Source organism: Mesoplodon mirus (genome assembly GCF_964341445.2).
Source record: "Mesoplodon mirus genome assembly, chromosome: 9".
Taxonomy (NCBI): domain Eukaryota; kingdom Metazoa; phylum Chordata; class Mammalia; order Artiodactyla; family Ziphiidae; genus Mesoplodon; species Mesoplodon mirus.
In genome coordinates, this window is record NC_138985.1 from 108,292,080 (window position 1) to 108,310,147 (window position 18,068).

The 18,068-nt window shown below is 41.2% G+C and overlaps 1 protein-coding gene across 4 annotated transcripts in view; it reads left to right on the forward strand.

Moving 5' to 3' along the window:
• CUL1 (cullin 1) overlaps positions 1-18,068 on the forward strand; it is a 118,950-nt gene that overhangs the window by 78,288 nt on the left and 22,594 nt on the right. For all 4 annotated transcript variants that reach the window (XM_082632383.1, XM_082632385.1, XM_082632384.1 and 1 more), the window contains 5 exons: positions 1,726-1,776; positions 2,034-2,124; positions 2,809-2,972; positions 9,800-9,962; positions 11,089-11,219. In XM_082632383.1, coding sequence (XP_082488509.1) covers positions 1,726-1,776; positions 2,034-2,124; positions 2,809-2,972; positions 9,800-9,962; positions 11,089-11,219 — 600 coding nt within the window. The remainder of the gene's footprint in view (positions 1-1,725; positions 1,777-2,033; positions 2,125-2,808; positions 2,973-9,799; positions 9,963-11,088; positions 11,220-18,068) is intronic.

The following is an 18,068-nucleotide window of genomic DNA, read 5'->3' on the forward strand; positions in this document are numbered from 1 at the left end:
GTAGTTTCTACATCCCTAAATGCTGTAGTTAGTTTGGAAATGCAACATGCAGCCATAACTCATAGCAAAGGCCAGGTAACACCCCTCTCTAGAAACAGTATTTCCTTTGCCTGCTCTTGCAGGGAGCCTGCTGAATTCATTTAAAGTTCGAATATCAGTTGACACATGGAACAGTTCTTGTACAGTGATGCCTCATTGCATTTTCCAGACTCTCCAGAAGACGGGGATGCTTTGTCATGAACTATAAAGATTTACTTTTTTCCCTGATAATTTTGTCTTTCTCTTCAATTATAGAAAGTTGTGGGTTTCCTTTCCAGTCAACCAGAGCGCGTAAACTAATTTCATTATTAACATGTTAAAGGGATTCATTCAGCAAGACGTTTTCCCTAAATCTGTCCTTCTGAACTTTCTCTGCTTTACCTTCGGTCCTGCTTTCTTATCTTGCCTTTCTTCCTTCAAAGTGACAAATTATCCCAAGTCAGATTAGGTCTGCCTAGTGCTGTCCTAACTTAGAAAAATGTTTGGGAAAAGTTATTTTTAAAGGTGCAGAATCTTTACTGGAAGTTGATGGCCACACGTTGTGTTTGCCTTGCCTCCCCCTGCACTGACAGGTCTGAGGAGTGGGGAGAGGAACGACAGCGAGTTTCCACAGGGAGAGTTACCTTCAAACCGCGCCCCACAGGGTGCATTTTTCCTGAAAAATGAGACTCTTTCTTCCCGGAGTCTTTTTTGGTAGCATAATTCCTAATTCTGAAATAAGCTTTTTATTCTAATAGTACTTGAGTATATATTGTTCATGCTTTACTAAAAATATTTTTCTCTTAAATAGTGCTTTCATGTTGCCCTTTTTTTGGTAGAAATTTTTTCATTTTGTAAATTAAATTTACACATAATCTTTTCAGAACTGTATTATCTTACATAAACCCAGTTTTATCTGTGGTTAAATTTGGAGGAAAATAAGACTGATAGCATTTACATTTAAATTAATTTCTCAGCAGTTTGTATTTGAGTGTTAAATTGTTATAAATTTGAGTTTGAACTTAACTGAATAATACATTTCTCAACAGTTTAAAAACCATATATGAATTGTAACATTTCTCTTTAGGGGAACTTACAGTAACTTTCTGACATAACCTCTATTGAGAAGTTCCAAAACTTTTATAAATGCATCATATGCACACATATTAGTAAACTGGGAAATTTGAATAATTTATGTATAATAAACTGCATTCATTTAAGATGTACAGTTTGATGCATTTACAGTTGTATGCATCCATGTAACATAAAACACCATGATAAAGATACAGAACTTATTAGATATTTAAGATCCATTATTTATTTTACTGAGTATTAGGAAACTATGATAAATGGAATTATCTTTCTTAAATGTGTTAGGTCAACACATACATTTGAGTCAGAGAACAATTTTATACATTGAATCCACTGTTGCCCTGTAGGCTAATATGTATGTTCTCCTAAAATCCAGATTTTCTTTTTATCTCACCTATTAAAGTGTAAGCTGATAAATGTCTGTACTTTGATACCTTTTGAAGTTGTTAAGAGAATGGCTCTCTGATTTCATTATGATGATTTTTACCAAGTTTATAATCTAGAAATATTGACACATGTAATCTAGGATTCAGGCTATTTCCTATGACTTCAGCTTTGGAAAAAGCATAGTAAAAGTATAGCCATTTAATACTGTTCCTTTTTCTTTTCATCCAGCTTGCATTGGTGACTTGGAGAGATTGTCTTTTCAGGCCATTGAATAAACAGGTAACCTACTTGTGTGAGTGTGTGCATGTTTTCCTTTTAAAACCCCTTCCAGATTTCATTTCTTAGCCATTGTCTTCCTCACTCCTTTAGAATGTCCTAAGAGTGCCTCTCACCTTGCATTTAATGGATTCTGATGTTTAAGAGCTATGTAGTAACATAAGGTTGGGTTGGCTTAAAACCCGAACGAACTTTTTGGCCAGCCAAATACATACTGTAGTCTGTAATCTACGTGTTTTCTTCCTATATCCTTTCTAAAGGTAACAAATGCTGTTCTAAAACTGATTGAAAAGGAAAGAAATGGTGAAACCATCAATACAAGACTGATAAGCGGAGTTGTACAGTCTTATGGTAAACAGTTTCCCTTTAATTTATTCAAAGTTGTATATCAAGTGACAATTACATAACAGTGCTCCAATAGATTTATTTTCAGATAGTTTAGTATTATCAAGAATATTGTTAGCATTTACAAAGGTACTCATAATTCTCTTTATGTCAGTGTGATTCGGTTTGATTTTACCCATTATAAAAATTGTTGGATCTTTGTGCCCTAAGGAAATTTTGATGGACTAGACATTTGAATTATTTTCTTTTCTAGTCTCATACTGAATTACTGGATATATCTGCTAGAGTGTCATTAATGGAGCCAAATGGTAACAGATTGAGAAATCTAAAAAGTAATACAGTATTTTAAAAGCTTAGGTAGCATTGTATTTCTTTGAAAGTTTAGAATTAGGCATTCTTACTTCTTGTAAACTTTTAGAAATATAAACGTTCTCTGAATGAACTTCATGATAACTTGAAACATGCCTGGCCATCCATCAGAATTACTTGCTTTTGTGTGTCTTGGATTTTTTTCTTTTTTCTTTTATTGAAAGTATACTTTACTACCAGTGAATAACAGATTTGTCTTATGCCCTGTTATTTTATTCTTACCTTTTAAGGATAACTTAAACTGAATGCTACACCTAAGTGTATTCCTTAAAATATAACCAAAAATAGGGCAGTTGAAATGTAGTTCCTATTTACTTCCAGTGGAACTGGGACTGAATGAAGATGATGCCTTTGCAAAGGGCCCAACGCTAACAGTGTACAAAGAATCCTTTGAATCTCAGTTTTTGGCTGACACAGAGAGATTTTATACCAGAGAGAGTACCGAATTCTTGCAGCAGAACCCGGTTACTGAATACATGAAAAAGGTAAGCTTAAACATAGTACTTAAAGTAGGCTTAAGTTAAAAGTTATTGCTGCTCAAATGAATTATTCTTTTTAATATATGCAACTTTCTTCAAAGTCATTTCTTAGGTACTGTTATCCTGTAGTGTCTGTAGCAGGTGCAGATGGTTTCTCCCAGTTCACCAAGGAGCTTTTATAAATTAATTTGGTAATCATGGCTCAGTGTTCTCCTTACTGATCGGCAGATATAACCGTAATAGCTGTATGACTTTCATGTTTTGAACTGTCTCTACTACAATAGAATGTATATGTGTAGCTAACGGGAGCCACGGTCTTACGTCAGTGAGAAACTAGTTTTTAAGAAACAAATATTTGCGAACTTTAAACTTTTGCTTTTTTGCTTCTGAAATATCCCCTAAAAATCTATATAACACAGTCTTCAAGTTTGCATTAGAGGAGAAGTCCTTCTGAGAGAACAGGATCGAAGTCTTAGACAAGAAAAAATCCAAGATCAGTGTCTGTATCATAAATCTGTTTCTACATTAAGTGATGTTACAGTGAAGTTCTAGTGGAATTATTCTTCGTTCTCCTTCTCGGGAATACAGGTATCCCAGACGTATGCTCTGAGGAGTGACCTAAGTCAGGAGGTAGCAAACCTTCTATGAAAGGCCAGATGGTAAATATTTTAGACCTTGTGCACATGTGGTCTCTCTTGCAACTGTTCAGCTCTGCCGTTGTAGCGCAGAAGCAGCCATGGCAACATCTGAACAGTGAGTGCAGCGGTGTTCCAATGAAAGTTTACTTACAGGCAGGGTTTTGCCCCCAGGCTATGGCTGCTGACTGAGACGGGCAGGGAGATGTCCAGGGAGTCTGGGGCTGACTGTGTCTGACACCTGCTTTTTTCCCTTTATTCTCTGTTCGCTTGGAGAGCAAATGCACTACAGAACCACTTTCTCCATGTGCTGAGATCGAAAGTTAGTAAGTCAGAAAGAGCAGCAAACAGCTCTCCCTTCTAGCCATGTAGAGAAGGTCCTCCCCAATTTGTTTGTGACATTCCGAGTGCATTTTCCGATAAGAGATAGTGATTATAAGTGGCCCTTACAAGTTTGAAGCTGAAAGTCCTTGACAAACAAATTTCTGATAACCTCAAAACCTAACAAAAGTGGAACTCTTCAGAAGTATTATACTTGGGGGGCTTCCCTGGTGGCGCAGTGGTTGAGAGTCCGCCTGCCGATACAGGGGACGCGGGTTCGTGCCCCGGTCCGGGAAGATCCCACATGCCGCGGAGCGGCTGGGCCCGTGAGCCATGGCCGCTGAGCCTGCGCGTCCGGAGCTTGTGCTCCGCAACGGGAGAGGCCACAACAGTGAGAGGCCTGCGTACCGCAAAAAAAAAAAAAAAAAGAAGTATCATACTTGGAGTAGTGATAGTTCCTTGTGTATACTTATGGATTAAATTAGCTTTTGTGTGCCAGTCTGGAACCTAACCAGCTTATAGAGAGTTTCTAACAGCTGCCTGACAAATCTGTTTTAAATCTAAGCATTGCCTGTTACTTCATTTTTTTATTTTGGCAGTGTAGTTTTCATAAAGACATATTTTATTGAACTCTACTGTATATGGTGATCCTTTTAAAACTATGTATGTTTTTAAAAGTGGGGCCTTTTATCACGGTACACATCCACAAGCGTGGTTCAGGCCTTTTCATTTTACAGACTACTTAGTGAATTGCAGTTACCTGCTATCCACAACAAGGAAGGTAGTAGTGCTTTGGTACAAGGAAATCCACTTTTAGGCCAGAGCTACGTCAGCGCTCCCAAAGCAGGGAAATCTGCTTTTAAAATCGGACCTGGAACCAATGGCAACTTGAGGAGCAAGGATTTCCAGTGGCCTGGATGTTTTCACCCCAGTGTGAGCTCTGCCTTCAACAGAGAGCATGCTCCCAGCATCCTTGCTCTCTTAGAGGGGATTTCTTCCTAGAGGCATTAAAGGTTTGGCCCAAATCTGGTTGTTTCTTACCAACATGACATCCATCCATTCTGAAAGTCCATAATGCAGAGACTCTGTCAGCATAAAAGTGGAATTTAACCGTGCAGACAGTTCTACCCTTACCTATAGCTGTAGCCTTGCATCTCAAACTGAGCTATGGGGCTAGTTTAAAACCCCTACTCCACCAGTTACTAGGGAGTTGACCTTAACCTTTCTGTTCCTCAGTTTCCTCATCTATAAAATGGGGATAATTTATTATTATTATTATATATTATTTGATGCTTGGCAAAGAGCAAGCATGATATAAGTGTTTGGTATTACACACATACATTGTTTAGAACCTTCAGTATATGCCTGAGAATATGCAAAACCATGGGATAAATTGTGGCACATTTTATTTAATAACTTAAGAAATTACGTTTATATTAAAACATTCTATCAGGAAGTAGAATACAAAACTCATGAACAATATTGAGATAAAGCCTGAACTTTCAAGAAATACTCTGCTTTTAACAGCCAGCTTGGGCTAGATGTGCAAATTCCCTGGGGGGGCGTCTATGTTCCCACTTCTGTGTTGTTAGGAATCTTTTAGTGGAAACAGTTGAGAATCTTTGGCTTTCCTTCTGCTGATGACTTTGATGAGTGAACACCCCTGAGCCATGTTAGTGTGTTAGCACATCGTACTGTCTCATCTGAGCTACGAAAAAAACGTGTGACGCTTCTAGGTTTCTAATGGCATTTTTTAAAACTTTAAAAATAAAGTATCCCTTATTTCATGAATTTGCTTACTTTTTTGGTCTTTTTTTCAATTGTGTTTTTCCTGCAGACTGATCCTAATAGAATTAATAGGAGCAGCCTTTAATCGCTTAACTTTATTTAGTCATTCTGAATTTGATCCGGGTGTTCTGACGTAATTATCTGCCAAGTACAGTGCTGACCAAGGGCTTATTTGCCTTCAAATCAACAAAGAATGTAAATGACTGTCCTTCCTAAAACCTAATGACATAACACCCAGGACCTTGGGTTTTTCACCAACCTCAGAGACACTGCAGGCTCAGGTTCAGACCACTGCGAGAAAGCAAGTCACTTGGAGTTTTTGGTTTCCCAGGGCGTGACGCCATAGTGTAGTCTCTGAAATGTGGAGAATAGCGTTATGTCAAAAACACCAATTTACATACCTTAATTTAAAAAAGCTTTATTGCTAAACGATGCCAAAACAATTAAAATAGCAACATCTAAGATCACTGATCACAGATCAGCATAACAAATAATAATAATGAAAAAGTTTAAATATTTTGAGAATTACCAAAATGTGGCACAGAGACCCAAAGTGAGCAAACGCTTTTGAAAAAATGGTGGTGATAGACTTGCTCAACCCACAGTCCTTCAGTTTCTGTTTTGTTTTTAAAAAAGCAGTATCTGTGAATCGCAATAAAAGGAAGTAGGCCTGTGGACAGTAGTCCCACCTTATTCACAGTTTCAGTTACCCACAGTCAACCTCAGTCTGAAAAATATTAAATGGAAAGTTCCAGAAATAAACAGTCCATAAGCTTTAAATTGTATGTATTGAAATATGTCGTTCTGAGGAGCATGATGGAATCTTGCCCTTGAATCATACCTTTGTCCATAGCATCTCCCCTGTTAGTCTCTCCATCGACCAGGTGATCAGATCGACCCTCGTCTGCAGTGCTTGAGATCACGTAGCTCTTATTTTACTTGAAAGTGGCCCCAAAGCACAAGAGTAGCAATTCAGATACGCCAAAGAGAAGCCATAAAGTACTTCCTTTAAGTAAAAAGGAGAAAGTTCTCAGCTTAATAAGGAAAAGGTTGCTAAGATCTGTGGTGAGAATAAATTGTCTCTCCGTGAAATTGTGAAGAAGGAAAATTTGTGCTAGTTTTCTGTCACACCTCAAGTTGACGTTATGGCTACAGTGCATGACACGTGCCCAGTTAAGATGGCAAAGGCATTAAACATAACTTTTATTACATTATACTGTTATAATTGTTCTACTTTATTGTTGTTGCTAGTCTCTTACTGTACCTAATTTGTAAATTCAACTTTCTCATACGTATGTATGTATAGGAAAAAACATAGTACCTATAGGGTTCACAGTTGCAGGCATCCACTGGGGGTCTTGGAACGTATCCCCCGTAGATAAGGGGGGACTGCTGTGTAAACAACTACTGAGCCCCTCTGGCTTTTAATGCTTTTGTGATCACTTAGGGACCAGTTTGCTCTTCCCTCTCGGCCCCTACAGGAAGAGTCTGTAGAGTGCTACTGTTTTTTTGTAGTACAGGGGATGGAAAGCCAGTGTCCCCCAGAAAGTGAATCAGCAGTGATACCAAAGCTTTACCTTTCATTTTGGGGGAAAGAAAAGTTTTTAAGAGATGACTTTTTGCTGCCAGGGTATTACGTTCTTCTAGGAAACAGGTATAACCTCGAGAAAAAGTGGTGCCTTTTGGTTTGCATGTCCTGTGTTTCACCAGCTTTAGTTCTTGAGGTATCAGGCTTAATGAAATACTAGATAGGAAGCAGCAGAGGCTTGGAACTTCAGAGTTAAAGCACAGAAAGATCTTTTATTGTTTTTTAAAATTGCTTTGTAATCAGGAAAAAAAACACCCAACTGTAGACTTGCGGGGAAATACAAATAGCATAAACCTGCACAAACTTGGGAAACTGTTACTTACGTATGCACAAAAACACCAAATTGGAGTAATGCTATAGGGTTTTGTTTTGTTTATATTTATTTATTTTTGGCTGCGCTGGGTCTTTGTTGCTGTGTGCGGGCTTTCTCTAGTTGCAGAGAGCTGGGGCTACTCTTCGTTACGGTGTGCAGGCTTCTCATTGTGGTGACTTCTCTTGTTGCGGAGCATGGGCTCCTGGCGCACAGGCTCAGTAGTTGTGGCTCGCAGGCTCTAGAGCGCAGGCTCAGTAGTTGTGGCACACGGGCTTAGTTACTCCGCGGCATGTGGGATCTTCCTGGACCAGGGCTCGAACCCGTGTCTCCTGCATTGGCCAGCGGATTCTTTAACCACTGCACCACCAGGAAAGCCCTATAGGGTTTTTAAATAACTTTTTCCCCCCACTGATTTATTACATTAATGTATTTTATATTTACTGGATAGCGGTATTCCATTAACCAAATAATATAACAAATTGTATGTTATCAGAATCTTCAAGTATTTCTTAATTTGAAAATTGTTCCTTTTCCTTTCCCATGTTTTTATTTGCACATACTTATTGATTTTTCACAGATTATTATATATTAAGGATATTGACCTTTTGATATATACTACAGATATTTTCCAAGTTTATTTTGTTTTTCACATTTAACTGTATTTAGAATGTGCAGTAAGGTTTAAATTTCTGCAGTTGAAACTGTTGTCCTATTAGTAATTCTTGACAGTGCAAGACCTGCCCAGTCATTTTTTCATTTTATGTTTTTTTGTCTCTTGGATGTTTATTCTTCCACTTGAATTTTTCTAGATTTCTCCAAAATTATGCCAAATTTAAAAATCATTTTGGGGGCTTCCCTGGTGGCACAGTGGTTGAGAGTCCGCCTGCCGATGCAGGGGACACGGGTTCGTGCCCCCGTCCAGGAAGATCCCACATGCCGTGGAGCAGCTAGCTGGGCCCGTGAGCCATGGCCGCTGAGCCTGCACGTCAGGAGCCTGTGCTCCGCAACGGGAGAGGCCACAGCAGTGAGAGGCCTGTGTACCACAAAAAAAAAAAAAAAAAAAAATCATTTTGGGAAGTATTGGCATTTTTACAATACAAAATATAGTTTTTCACTCTTTATTCAGATTACCTGAATAATGCGAGATCATTGAAATTTTTTTTTTTTAAGAAGATGTTGGGGGTAGGAGTTTATTAATTAATTTATTTAATTTTGCTGTGTTGGGTCTTCGTTTCTGTGCGAGGGCTTTCTCTAGTTGAGGCAAGTGGGGGCCACTCTTAATCGTGGTGCGCGGGCCTCTCGCTATCGCGGCCTCTCTTGTTGCAGAGCACAGGCTCCAGGCGCGCAGGCTCAGTAGTTGTGGCTCACGGGCCTAGTTGCTCCACGGCATGTGGGATCCTCCCAGACCAGGGCTCAAACCCGTGTCCCTTGCATTAGCAGGCAGATTCTCAACCACTGCGCCACCAGGGAAGCCCTGAAATTTGTTTCTTGCTTTGATAATTTAGTGGTTCCTAGGTGATACTTTACACCACACATTTCTGGTAATATGTTGTAAAACAACCGACTTTTATTAACTTTGCTACTCTTTTAAATTGCATCCCTGTTTTCTTCTCTTCCTTGAAGGGAGATGGAAGAAATTGAGATGCATAAATAATCCAGTAGATTTCAGAGATGCATATTCAGTTGATTGGCAAGAGAAGGCCATAATATTTAAATTTTTTAAAGGTCTAATTGCTACTGATTCTTTCCATATGGTCATTTCAGGGAATATATTTATATGACTTGACCTCAAGTAGCTCTCAGTCAGAGGGCGTGGTTCTTCCCTCCGTGTCTGTGTGCAGTGGAGAATCCACATGTTTCTCAGAGCGTCGCCAGGGGTATTACCCCCAAAAGGTGTGAAGCACCACGTATCTGTGGGAAGAAAATTGATGTAAATACATTTGGACTGTTAATCATGATAACCTCATTAAAGTCATTTAAAGAGGACTTGGAAGCAAAACTATAGGTTACAGAGAACATGGGACACATTAGCGACCGGTTAGTTATAGTTGGCATTCATCCTAAAATCGGAGAACCCCTCCCCTCCCTTTTCTTCTTCAGGCAGGTTTGCAAGCTTAATTTGCTGCTATTTTCGTTAGCAGTGTTTAAAAAGCAAACCCAAACCTCTGACTTGAATTAATTCCCACAGGCGGAGGCTCGTTTGCTGGAGGAGCAGCGGAGAGTCCAGGTCTACCTTCATGAGAGCACCCAGGACGAGCTAGCCAGGAAGTGCGAGCAGGTGCTCATCGAGAAACACTTGGAGATTTTCCACACAGAGTTTCAGAACTTACTGGATGCCGACAAAAATGAAGGTGAGCCACTGAGATTCAAAACACAAGGGGATTTATTTTGATCTGTGATTTTGAAATTACGTGAAGTTGTAGACTCAAGAGTTAGCATTACCAACACCAGTCATTCTTTCAGAGATTCACGTGTGAGGTTGTGTGTGTGCGTGTGTGTGCCTTGTCTCGTGTTGATTTCAGACCTCTGCAGTGCGTTTGGGGTGTGACTTCGGGGGCAGAGCATCTTTTCAGTGTGGCTTGGAGTCTAACTTGTTCCATACACCTTAGCATTAAATGATGCTACCGCAGTTTTTTTTTTTTCTTGCGTATGTTTCTTCTGAAAATTCTTTAAGATGAGAAGGCTATAATTTTGCAGAACTATTTCCTTTACCCCGCCCTTGTTTTACTGGGACATGTTAGGAGCTCAGTAAAAGATTGGTGTTTGGATTCAGGATTTTTCTTTGGTGTTCATATATCAACCATGTGCCATGCGTATATTAAGTGAAGAATATGGGGACCCTTTTTTTTTTTTTTTTTTGCGGTACACGGTTCTCCCACTGTTGTGGCCTCTCCCGTTGCAGAGCACAGGCTCCGGACGCGCAGGCTCAGTGGCCATGGCTCACGGGCCCAGCCGCTCCGTGGCATGTGGGATCTTCCCAGACCGGGGCACGAACCCACGTCCCCTGCATCGGCAGGCGGACTCTCAACCACTGCGCCACCAGGGAAGCCCTGGGGACCTTTTTGTGACTTATTTGTTTGTATAGTTGAGATGGATATTCATAAATACTCCTTAAATTTATTCTTTTAAATAATATTTGAGTGCCTGATATGTGTCAGGCATAAATCATATCTCAATCTCAAATTTTAGGAAGCATCAGATGTAGTTCCTGATCATCTTCTTTCTCTATTAGTAGTTTCTCCTAGCAAGGGGGAGAATATGCTTTTATAATAGCATGACTTCATTGTTACTTTCAGCTAAATATACATATGCTAAATATAAAGTATTTGGTTACAGTTAAGTGCATTTGATTATTAAGGTGTAAAAACGCGGTGGTTTTATTTCAGTGTACCTTTCACCTCTATAAGCACTTAGTTAATGGAATGGATATGCAGAGTTTGTTTCTGTGCATAAAGGTGTGGCGCCTTCTTCTTTCAGATTTGGGTCGCATGTATAATCTTGTATCTAGAATCCAGGATGGCCTGGGAGAATTGAAAAAACTCCTGGAGACACACATTCACAATCAGGGTCTTGCAGCGATTGAAAAGTGTGGAGAAGCTGCTTTAAATGTAAGTACTGTTTAACTGAAAACCAGTCAGGCCTAACCATTCCCACGCATGGACTGCAGGTGTGTCTCGTGTCTCCACTTTACAAATCCAAGGGGTAAGATTTTCACTAGACTCTCGTAGAGAACCTTGTTTTGGCTTTCTAAAATAGAAAGTTCACAAGCATCTTTATTTAGTAAACATCTCCATAAACTCTTCTCTGGCACTTTTTAGGCTTTAAGGATTTAATTTCTTGATATTCTTTTTTCCTTTATGTCTTCTCAAAATTACATTCCTTGCGCTAGAAGAGAGAAGATTATTCCATAGAAAGAACAGGCTAAAGCCTCCTAGAGACTTGGCTCTGGCATTCACAGGCCACAGGCTGCCCCTTGCAGGAACTTCGGTCTGTGTACCGCCCTCCCACTGAAGCTCACAGGGCTATTTGCCCTGGAAAGGCCCTGAAATGTATGGCATTTCTCATACACACCCCCATCCCCACTGCGGGAGGCACAAGAATATTCTGCTGGGTTATCTATAATTCACTTGATAATTTTACATAGCAAGTATCATGTGTTTCTAAGAGACAGGTAAGTTGTCTTCAGTTTTGTCCCTATTGTGAACTTTAATTTTGATAGTGTTTGGGACAGCTGTTGGAGAAGAAAAGCTTCTAGAACACACGGTTGGTTCTTAGGTCTGAATCAGAAAACTTTTTATCTCTGATTTTGTTGTGTTTGGTGTTAATTATTTCAACAATACTATCTTTAATATGTTTTTTTAAGTCTTTATTCTCCTGTTATCTTTGGGGGATCCCCCTCTTCTACTTCTAATTATGGGGGTTGCTGCTTCACTGGTTATCACATCTGTGACATATTAGCGGGAAGAATGTAAACACACCTCTAAAGGGCCTGAGACAGGCATGTACGTGAGATTCAAAAGAGGTGACCTGATGAAGATATCTTTTCAATAACATAAGGTGTTTTCACAGATGTGTTAATTCAAAACCCGGTTTGGCTGTGTGGGCAGCAGAGCCAAGTTAAATGACTTTCCTTCAAATGAGTTAAGGTGGCGAGTCTTATTTCATCAGGTATGGATTAGAGTAGCAGATAAATGAAGCAGGTGTCGCTTTTTCATGTAAACTGTTAAATGTTAGATATGAGATTGGCCTTAGGGACTCATGTTCTAGGTGAATATAGTTAGATTAAAAATCAGTAGGATAACTTGCTTTTTTGTTTTCATAGGAATGATGGGATATTCCTTCTAATGTCAATCTTTTCCAAACCAAGTAAGGTTCTAGATGGAGAAATAATCACGTTGTAATTCTCAAGTACCATTTCCTCTTTCTTTTGGATACAGCCAGCTGCCTGATTGACTTGGTCAGTGAGTCTTGAATCTGAAGTTGACCTTTTCATGGCAGTTAAAGCACAAGTTCAGCTTCTAAGTAAAATCATTTCTCTATTAGTAGAGACTTCATCTGTCAGCAGTAGACAGCAAAAATAAACTGTATTTACCAGCAGTTATATTTTATTGGAAATTAAGCTTTTAAACAATATTTTTATCATCTGTTTATTTATTTATTTTATTTTTGGCTGCATCAGGTCTTGTTTGCAGCACACAGGTTTCTCTCTAGTTGTGGCATGCGGGTTTTCTCTTCTCTAGTGGAGGCGCGCGGGCTCAGTAGTTGTGGTGTGTGGGCTTAGGTGCCCTGCAGCGTGTGGGATCTTAGCTCCCTGACCAGGGATTGAACCCACATCCCCTGCATTGTAAGGCGGATTCTTTACCACTGGACCACCAGGGAAGTCCCCTAAACAGTATTTTTATTACTTAGATGTAAGCCACTGATACACATGTATTTAAACATCAAAATAAGATTTTCCCCCATGAAGAATAATTATTATTTCCATAGGAACTGTTTTTATACTGAACTCATGAAATTGGTTTTTTAAATTGTTGTTCTTGTGAGGAAAAGTTTCTTTAAGAAAACAAATACTTTTCCTATTTTCTGCAAAAGGAGTTTTCCCTGGATTTCCATTTTATTGGCTCATCTCTGAAGTTTCGGTTGACTCATAAGTTCGTGGTGCCGTCTGACTGGCGCATGGATTTCTTTACGACCTTCCCCGGGCTGGGTCAGACCTGCTACCTTTACTCACCAATGATGTAAAAGCCCAGGAAACTTGAAGAAGCTCCAGAGAGAGCACATGTAGCCAGTCTTAGCCTGACTCACAGCAGCTGCTTATTGTAAGACAATAAATACAGCTGCTACAACATAAATAATTTTAAGTAGGTATTCATTTTTATCACATGTGTAGTAAACGTAAAAGATGTATTGTAAGCCAAACCATGATGGTTTTCCAAAACCCATTAATGCTGAAACAAAAAAAAAGCGGCAGAAAAAGGAGATTGATTGAATTAGTAAAAAATTACAATTATCGTACCTAATTTTAAGTGGGGTTTAATTACTTTGAAAACAGTTTTTAAAGTTTTTCACCTAACTGAGTTGAATCATAGTATATGAGAATCATTTAAATTCATCTATTAAATGCCATAGAAGGCACTGCTTAAATGATTTTTTTTTAAGGGCTGAAAAGTTATCCATTTATCCCATCAGTTTGGCTAGAAAACAAGTTTTACTGCTAATCAGTGTGGCCTAGGCTGAAATTATTACAGGTTTCACACTTGTAATGTGATTCAAATAATATTTTTGTGTTAGAAACTTCAAAATCTACTTAAGAATTTTCTGAAGGCATTTTTTTTTAGGTAAAACAGATTTGAGAATATTGGCTGTTCCTGGGTAACCAGTGTCCGGGAAATCCCCCTCATGGTGTCCCCCTCTCTTTACCCAAAGAGGAACTGGCAGTCTTTTCCCATGAGGTGTGGCTGAAACCCTGAACACATGTGCTGTTTTTAGACACACTGCTTCTTGTACCTGGCCCGCACCCAGGCCGGGGAACACCAGGGAACGCAGCTCGGGATCAGGGCTCCTCTCGGGGTACAGGGGCTTCAGGCTGAAGCAGGTCAGTGTGGGTCCATCCCACCCACCATGACGTGAGATTCCAGCATGAGGAGGAGTCCTCTCCAGCCTTCAAGAGACGCTCGCGACTGAGGACCCTCACGCCTAGCCGTGCTGCAGGCACCGTTAGCATGTTGCATCGGGGCAGCGGTAGAACTTTGGAAACACAAAGGAATCTTCAAGGATGGGTTTTAAGGAGGTTTAGAGCTGAACAAAGGATCAGATAATTTTTTTAATAGGCAGGTTTACTTCCTAGGCAGGTTCCCTGTGCGCGGCCTCTGGACTGAAGGGAGACAGCACGGCAGCAGCAGGGCAAATCAGCACGTTTCGTGTTGCCTTCAGGCCGGCAGGAGTCGCACACTGAGAGGCCTCGTGTGCGTATGTAGACGGGCCACGGCACTGTGCCCAGTTGTTGGCAGCGTAGTAACGGAAGAAAAATAATCCGTATTAAAATATAGGAGGAGGTTGGGCCCGTCCGCTTAGGTCTTGAGGGGGAGCATCTTGAAAGCAGAGCCCGCACCTTCAGGTGTCCATTTAAAAGGATTGAAGCCCGCGGTGGGGCGGCCCCGTGCTGGGTTCTCAGCTGTTGCGTCTACCAAAGCAGCCAGCTGCTGCGCTGGCTGGTGGTAAAACTCAGAGGACCCACAGATGCCGCAGAGAACACTGACGTCGTTTTCGCTCATCCAGCAAGCATTACGGCCTTGCTGCGCTGGCTCTGCTGCCGAGGATTCCGGTGCGAGGCGCCTCCACACTTCTGTCTTCTCATCGGATCTCACTTTGTCTTCTCAGGTCTCCGTGACCTCATCGGCCTGCTTTAGTTGACTGTATTGCGGGTCCGTTTTAAAGCTCCCATCTTCCTTCCTTGGTTCCTTAGCACGGCGGCGGCAGGTGTGGAGTATGTGCCACGCAGCCTCACCCTCTGCCCCTGGCAACCTGAGTCTTCTAAGGTGGAGTCATTTCCTGCTGAATGTGGGCGTGGCCATGGTGTCCTCTCAGGCCAGCGGGCAGCCAACCTGTCGGCCCCCAGCAGCGCGTAGCCGCCACCCAGTCCTCTCTGCTGAGTCAGTGGAGTGGGGACGCGCTGCCTCCCTTGGCCCTCCAGGCTTTTCCTGTCTGGTCCCAAAGCTACCCTTGTAATCTAGGCCCCGTCCCGTCCTTTCTGGATGGTCTTACATCTCTTCCATTCCTGTTCATCCCTCAGCTTGCTTAGCAGTTCCGTCTTCCAAAAATACTCCTTAACGCATGAACAGTTTTACTTCATGTTCTTCATCCGTTGCTTTAAATAAAGCACAAAAATCCCCTCTTCCCTAAAATAATGTGTTAAATCTTCCATATTATATTAAATCAAAACCCCCTTCTAACATGCGCCCGTCTTCAGGAACCTCATCTTCCAGTGAAACCGTTGTGTCCTCGTTCCCCCCAGAGCACGTCCTTGTTTATTACACGCATGCTCCCTTCTCTGCCTGTAGCGCGGGCCTGCCTGCCTTCTCGTTTTGTCCTGCTTTTGAAGGCAGCTCGAATCCCACTTTCTAAAAAAAGTGCTCCCCACTAACTGTTCCCGCCCAAGTGGTTGTATCCTCATCCTAGACCATTAGGGCCTTTAGAAAAGTCTCCCAAATGCCACTTTATATTTGTGTATAACTTTGGTGTTTCTTGTCAATCCATCGATTATAAATCCCTTGAGAGTACAGCTGACACCGTACTATGGTTCGATACTCTTTATAATTTTAGAACTAGCATCTGATCCAGCAAGTAGTTATGACGATGATAATGACGATGACCGTGGTGGCCAGGAGGAAGGGCCACCTGCTGCCGCCCCGGCTCCTTTCCAGTTTCACCCTCCTCACTCTTCTTCCTCATTATGTCCATCGTCGAAACGTCTTTAAACACTCCCAGTTCCATACGTGTGCCGTGCTGTACCCTCCTGGTTCTTCTCTCTGCTTAGACATATTCCTTCTTTTTTTCCTATGTGTTAAACACCTTTATCTTTCAGTACCTCAAATGCCATTTCTTCCATGAAGGCTTTCTCGATCACCCCTTTGAAATAACAGCATGTTGGACTATTCACACTCCGTATATCTTAGATGTCTGTGTAAATGTCTTCTACAGGGGTGGCTTTATCCATCTTCGTGGCCTCAGCTCAGCACTGCGGCATACAGAATAGGGTCTCGGTCTACTTATGTCTTAATTATACTCTTCACTGTTGCCAGCAGGATTCAGGGCGGCTTACACAATACATAAGAGACAATAGGATAAAGGAGACAGAGTAACAAAATAAGGGTTGGGCACACAAACGAAGCCAAGTGGAGGAGCGCGCTCAGGGTGCATGCAGTGAAGTCTGGTCTCATTAGAGGTGGGTGACAGGTTTGCCTCTGATGTTTTCCATCAGTACAGAGAGCTTGCTGGAAAGGACAGTTGGTAGTACTGTGAAGTACGGTCAACTCCTTGATTCATAGTGAACTTGGGGAACGAGCCCGTAGCTCAGAGGAATGACTTTATCGGCATTCAGAACTGACAGTACCTTTCCTTATGGCCCATCCTAAAGAGAACACCAGCTATGTGGAAAGTCATTCATGTAAATACAAAGTAAATACTATATCAAGTCATTGGATGGCTTTATAAGTTCCCCTAACGCCACAATTTTATAGCAAATAAAGTTCAGGAAAAGAGTCAATACAGACTTGTAAGTACTTGCTAGTAAATGCTTGACCGATACAGTTGGTTCCATGTTGAATTTTTAATGAACACGCGATTCTACGGCAGTCTGGGTGCTATCGTTCTTCCCTACAAAGAAAGCTTCATAAATCAGGTATAGAGAATGTTTCATTACTCTGTCTTCAGGGCAGAAGTGGCAACAGATAAGCACAAAGTCCTCTTTGAAACCGTATCTTGATTTAGTGACCTCAGTCTAACTGGAACTGAAATATAATCCAGCAAGAATGGGCTTGTAGATGCTTCGATGTCCAGCAGGGCTGTTGTGTGACAGTGGGAGGTTGGGCTGCAGAGCCAGACTGGGGCACAAAGTTGTGAATGTTTCCTTGCAGCTTTGGAGGCAGTGGTGCACTGAGACGGAGAGGCGTTTCAGGAGCGGCCCAGGGCTTCCAGGGCGATAGTGCTGTAAGAGGGAGCCGTTAAAACGGAGAGTTTTAAAAGCAGAAGTAAAAACTCGGGGCGCTCTGACGAGCATATTTTCCCGTATAAGACAAAGGGGTGAGTCTGGGCCCCCTTACGAAAAAGAATTACGAGAAAGTTCCATGGTTGGGATTGAGGACTCACTTGTGTGTGAACTTACACCAGAACGAACAGAGTAACACAGTGCTGGGTGCTTCTGGCAGATTTGGGTTTCATTTATACAACCAAGATTCCCTTTCTCTTCTGGAGTAAAATGCTTAAATAACTTAGTCCTGACTCAACCTTCCTGTGGGTGGTAATAGAAGAAAATTACCCACGCAGAGCTAAACTTTAGCTCGGGGACCTTACATTTGGAGTGTGACCCGGCTTTGTGTGGTCAAGGGAGATGGAAAACATATCCATCGTGTCTTTAAAGAGTGTGGAGAGGGTAGGAAAAGAAAATTCTGGACTATTACAGCTATAGGCTATCCCTTAAAGCTGGGTGATGGATTATGGCAGCTGATTTTACTATTTCTTATTTTGAATATGTTGAAGTTTTTCCATAATAAAACTTAAAAAAAAAGCAAAACAAAAGAAATGCACTAGTTTTGGTGCAGTCGATGTGGGAGAGGAGGAAGAGGAGGGAGCAGGTTACAATTTTCATTACATAAAGAGCTGATACTTGGTGACGGTGCAGATTGGTTCAGAAAGCACGCAGCTAAATTTGTGAATTCGTCTTCTGTCTTGCCATGAGA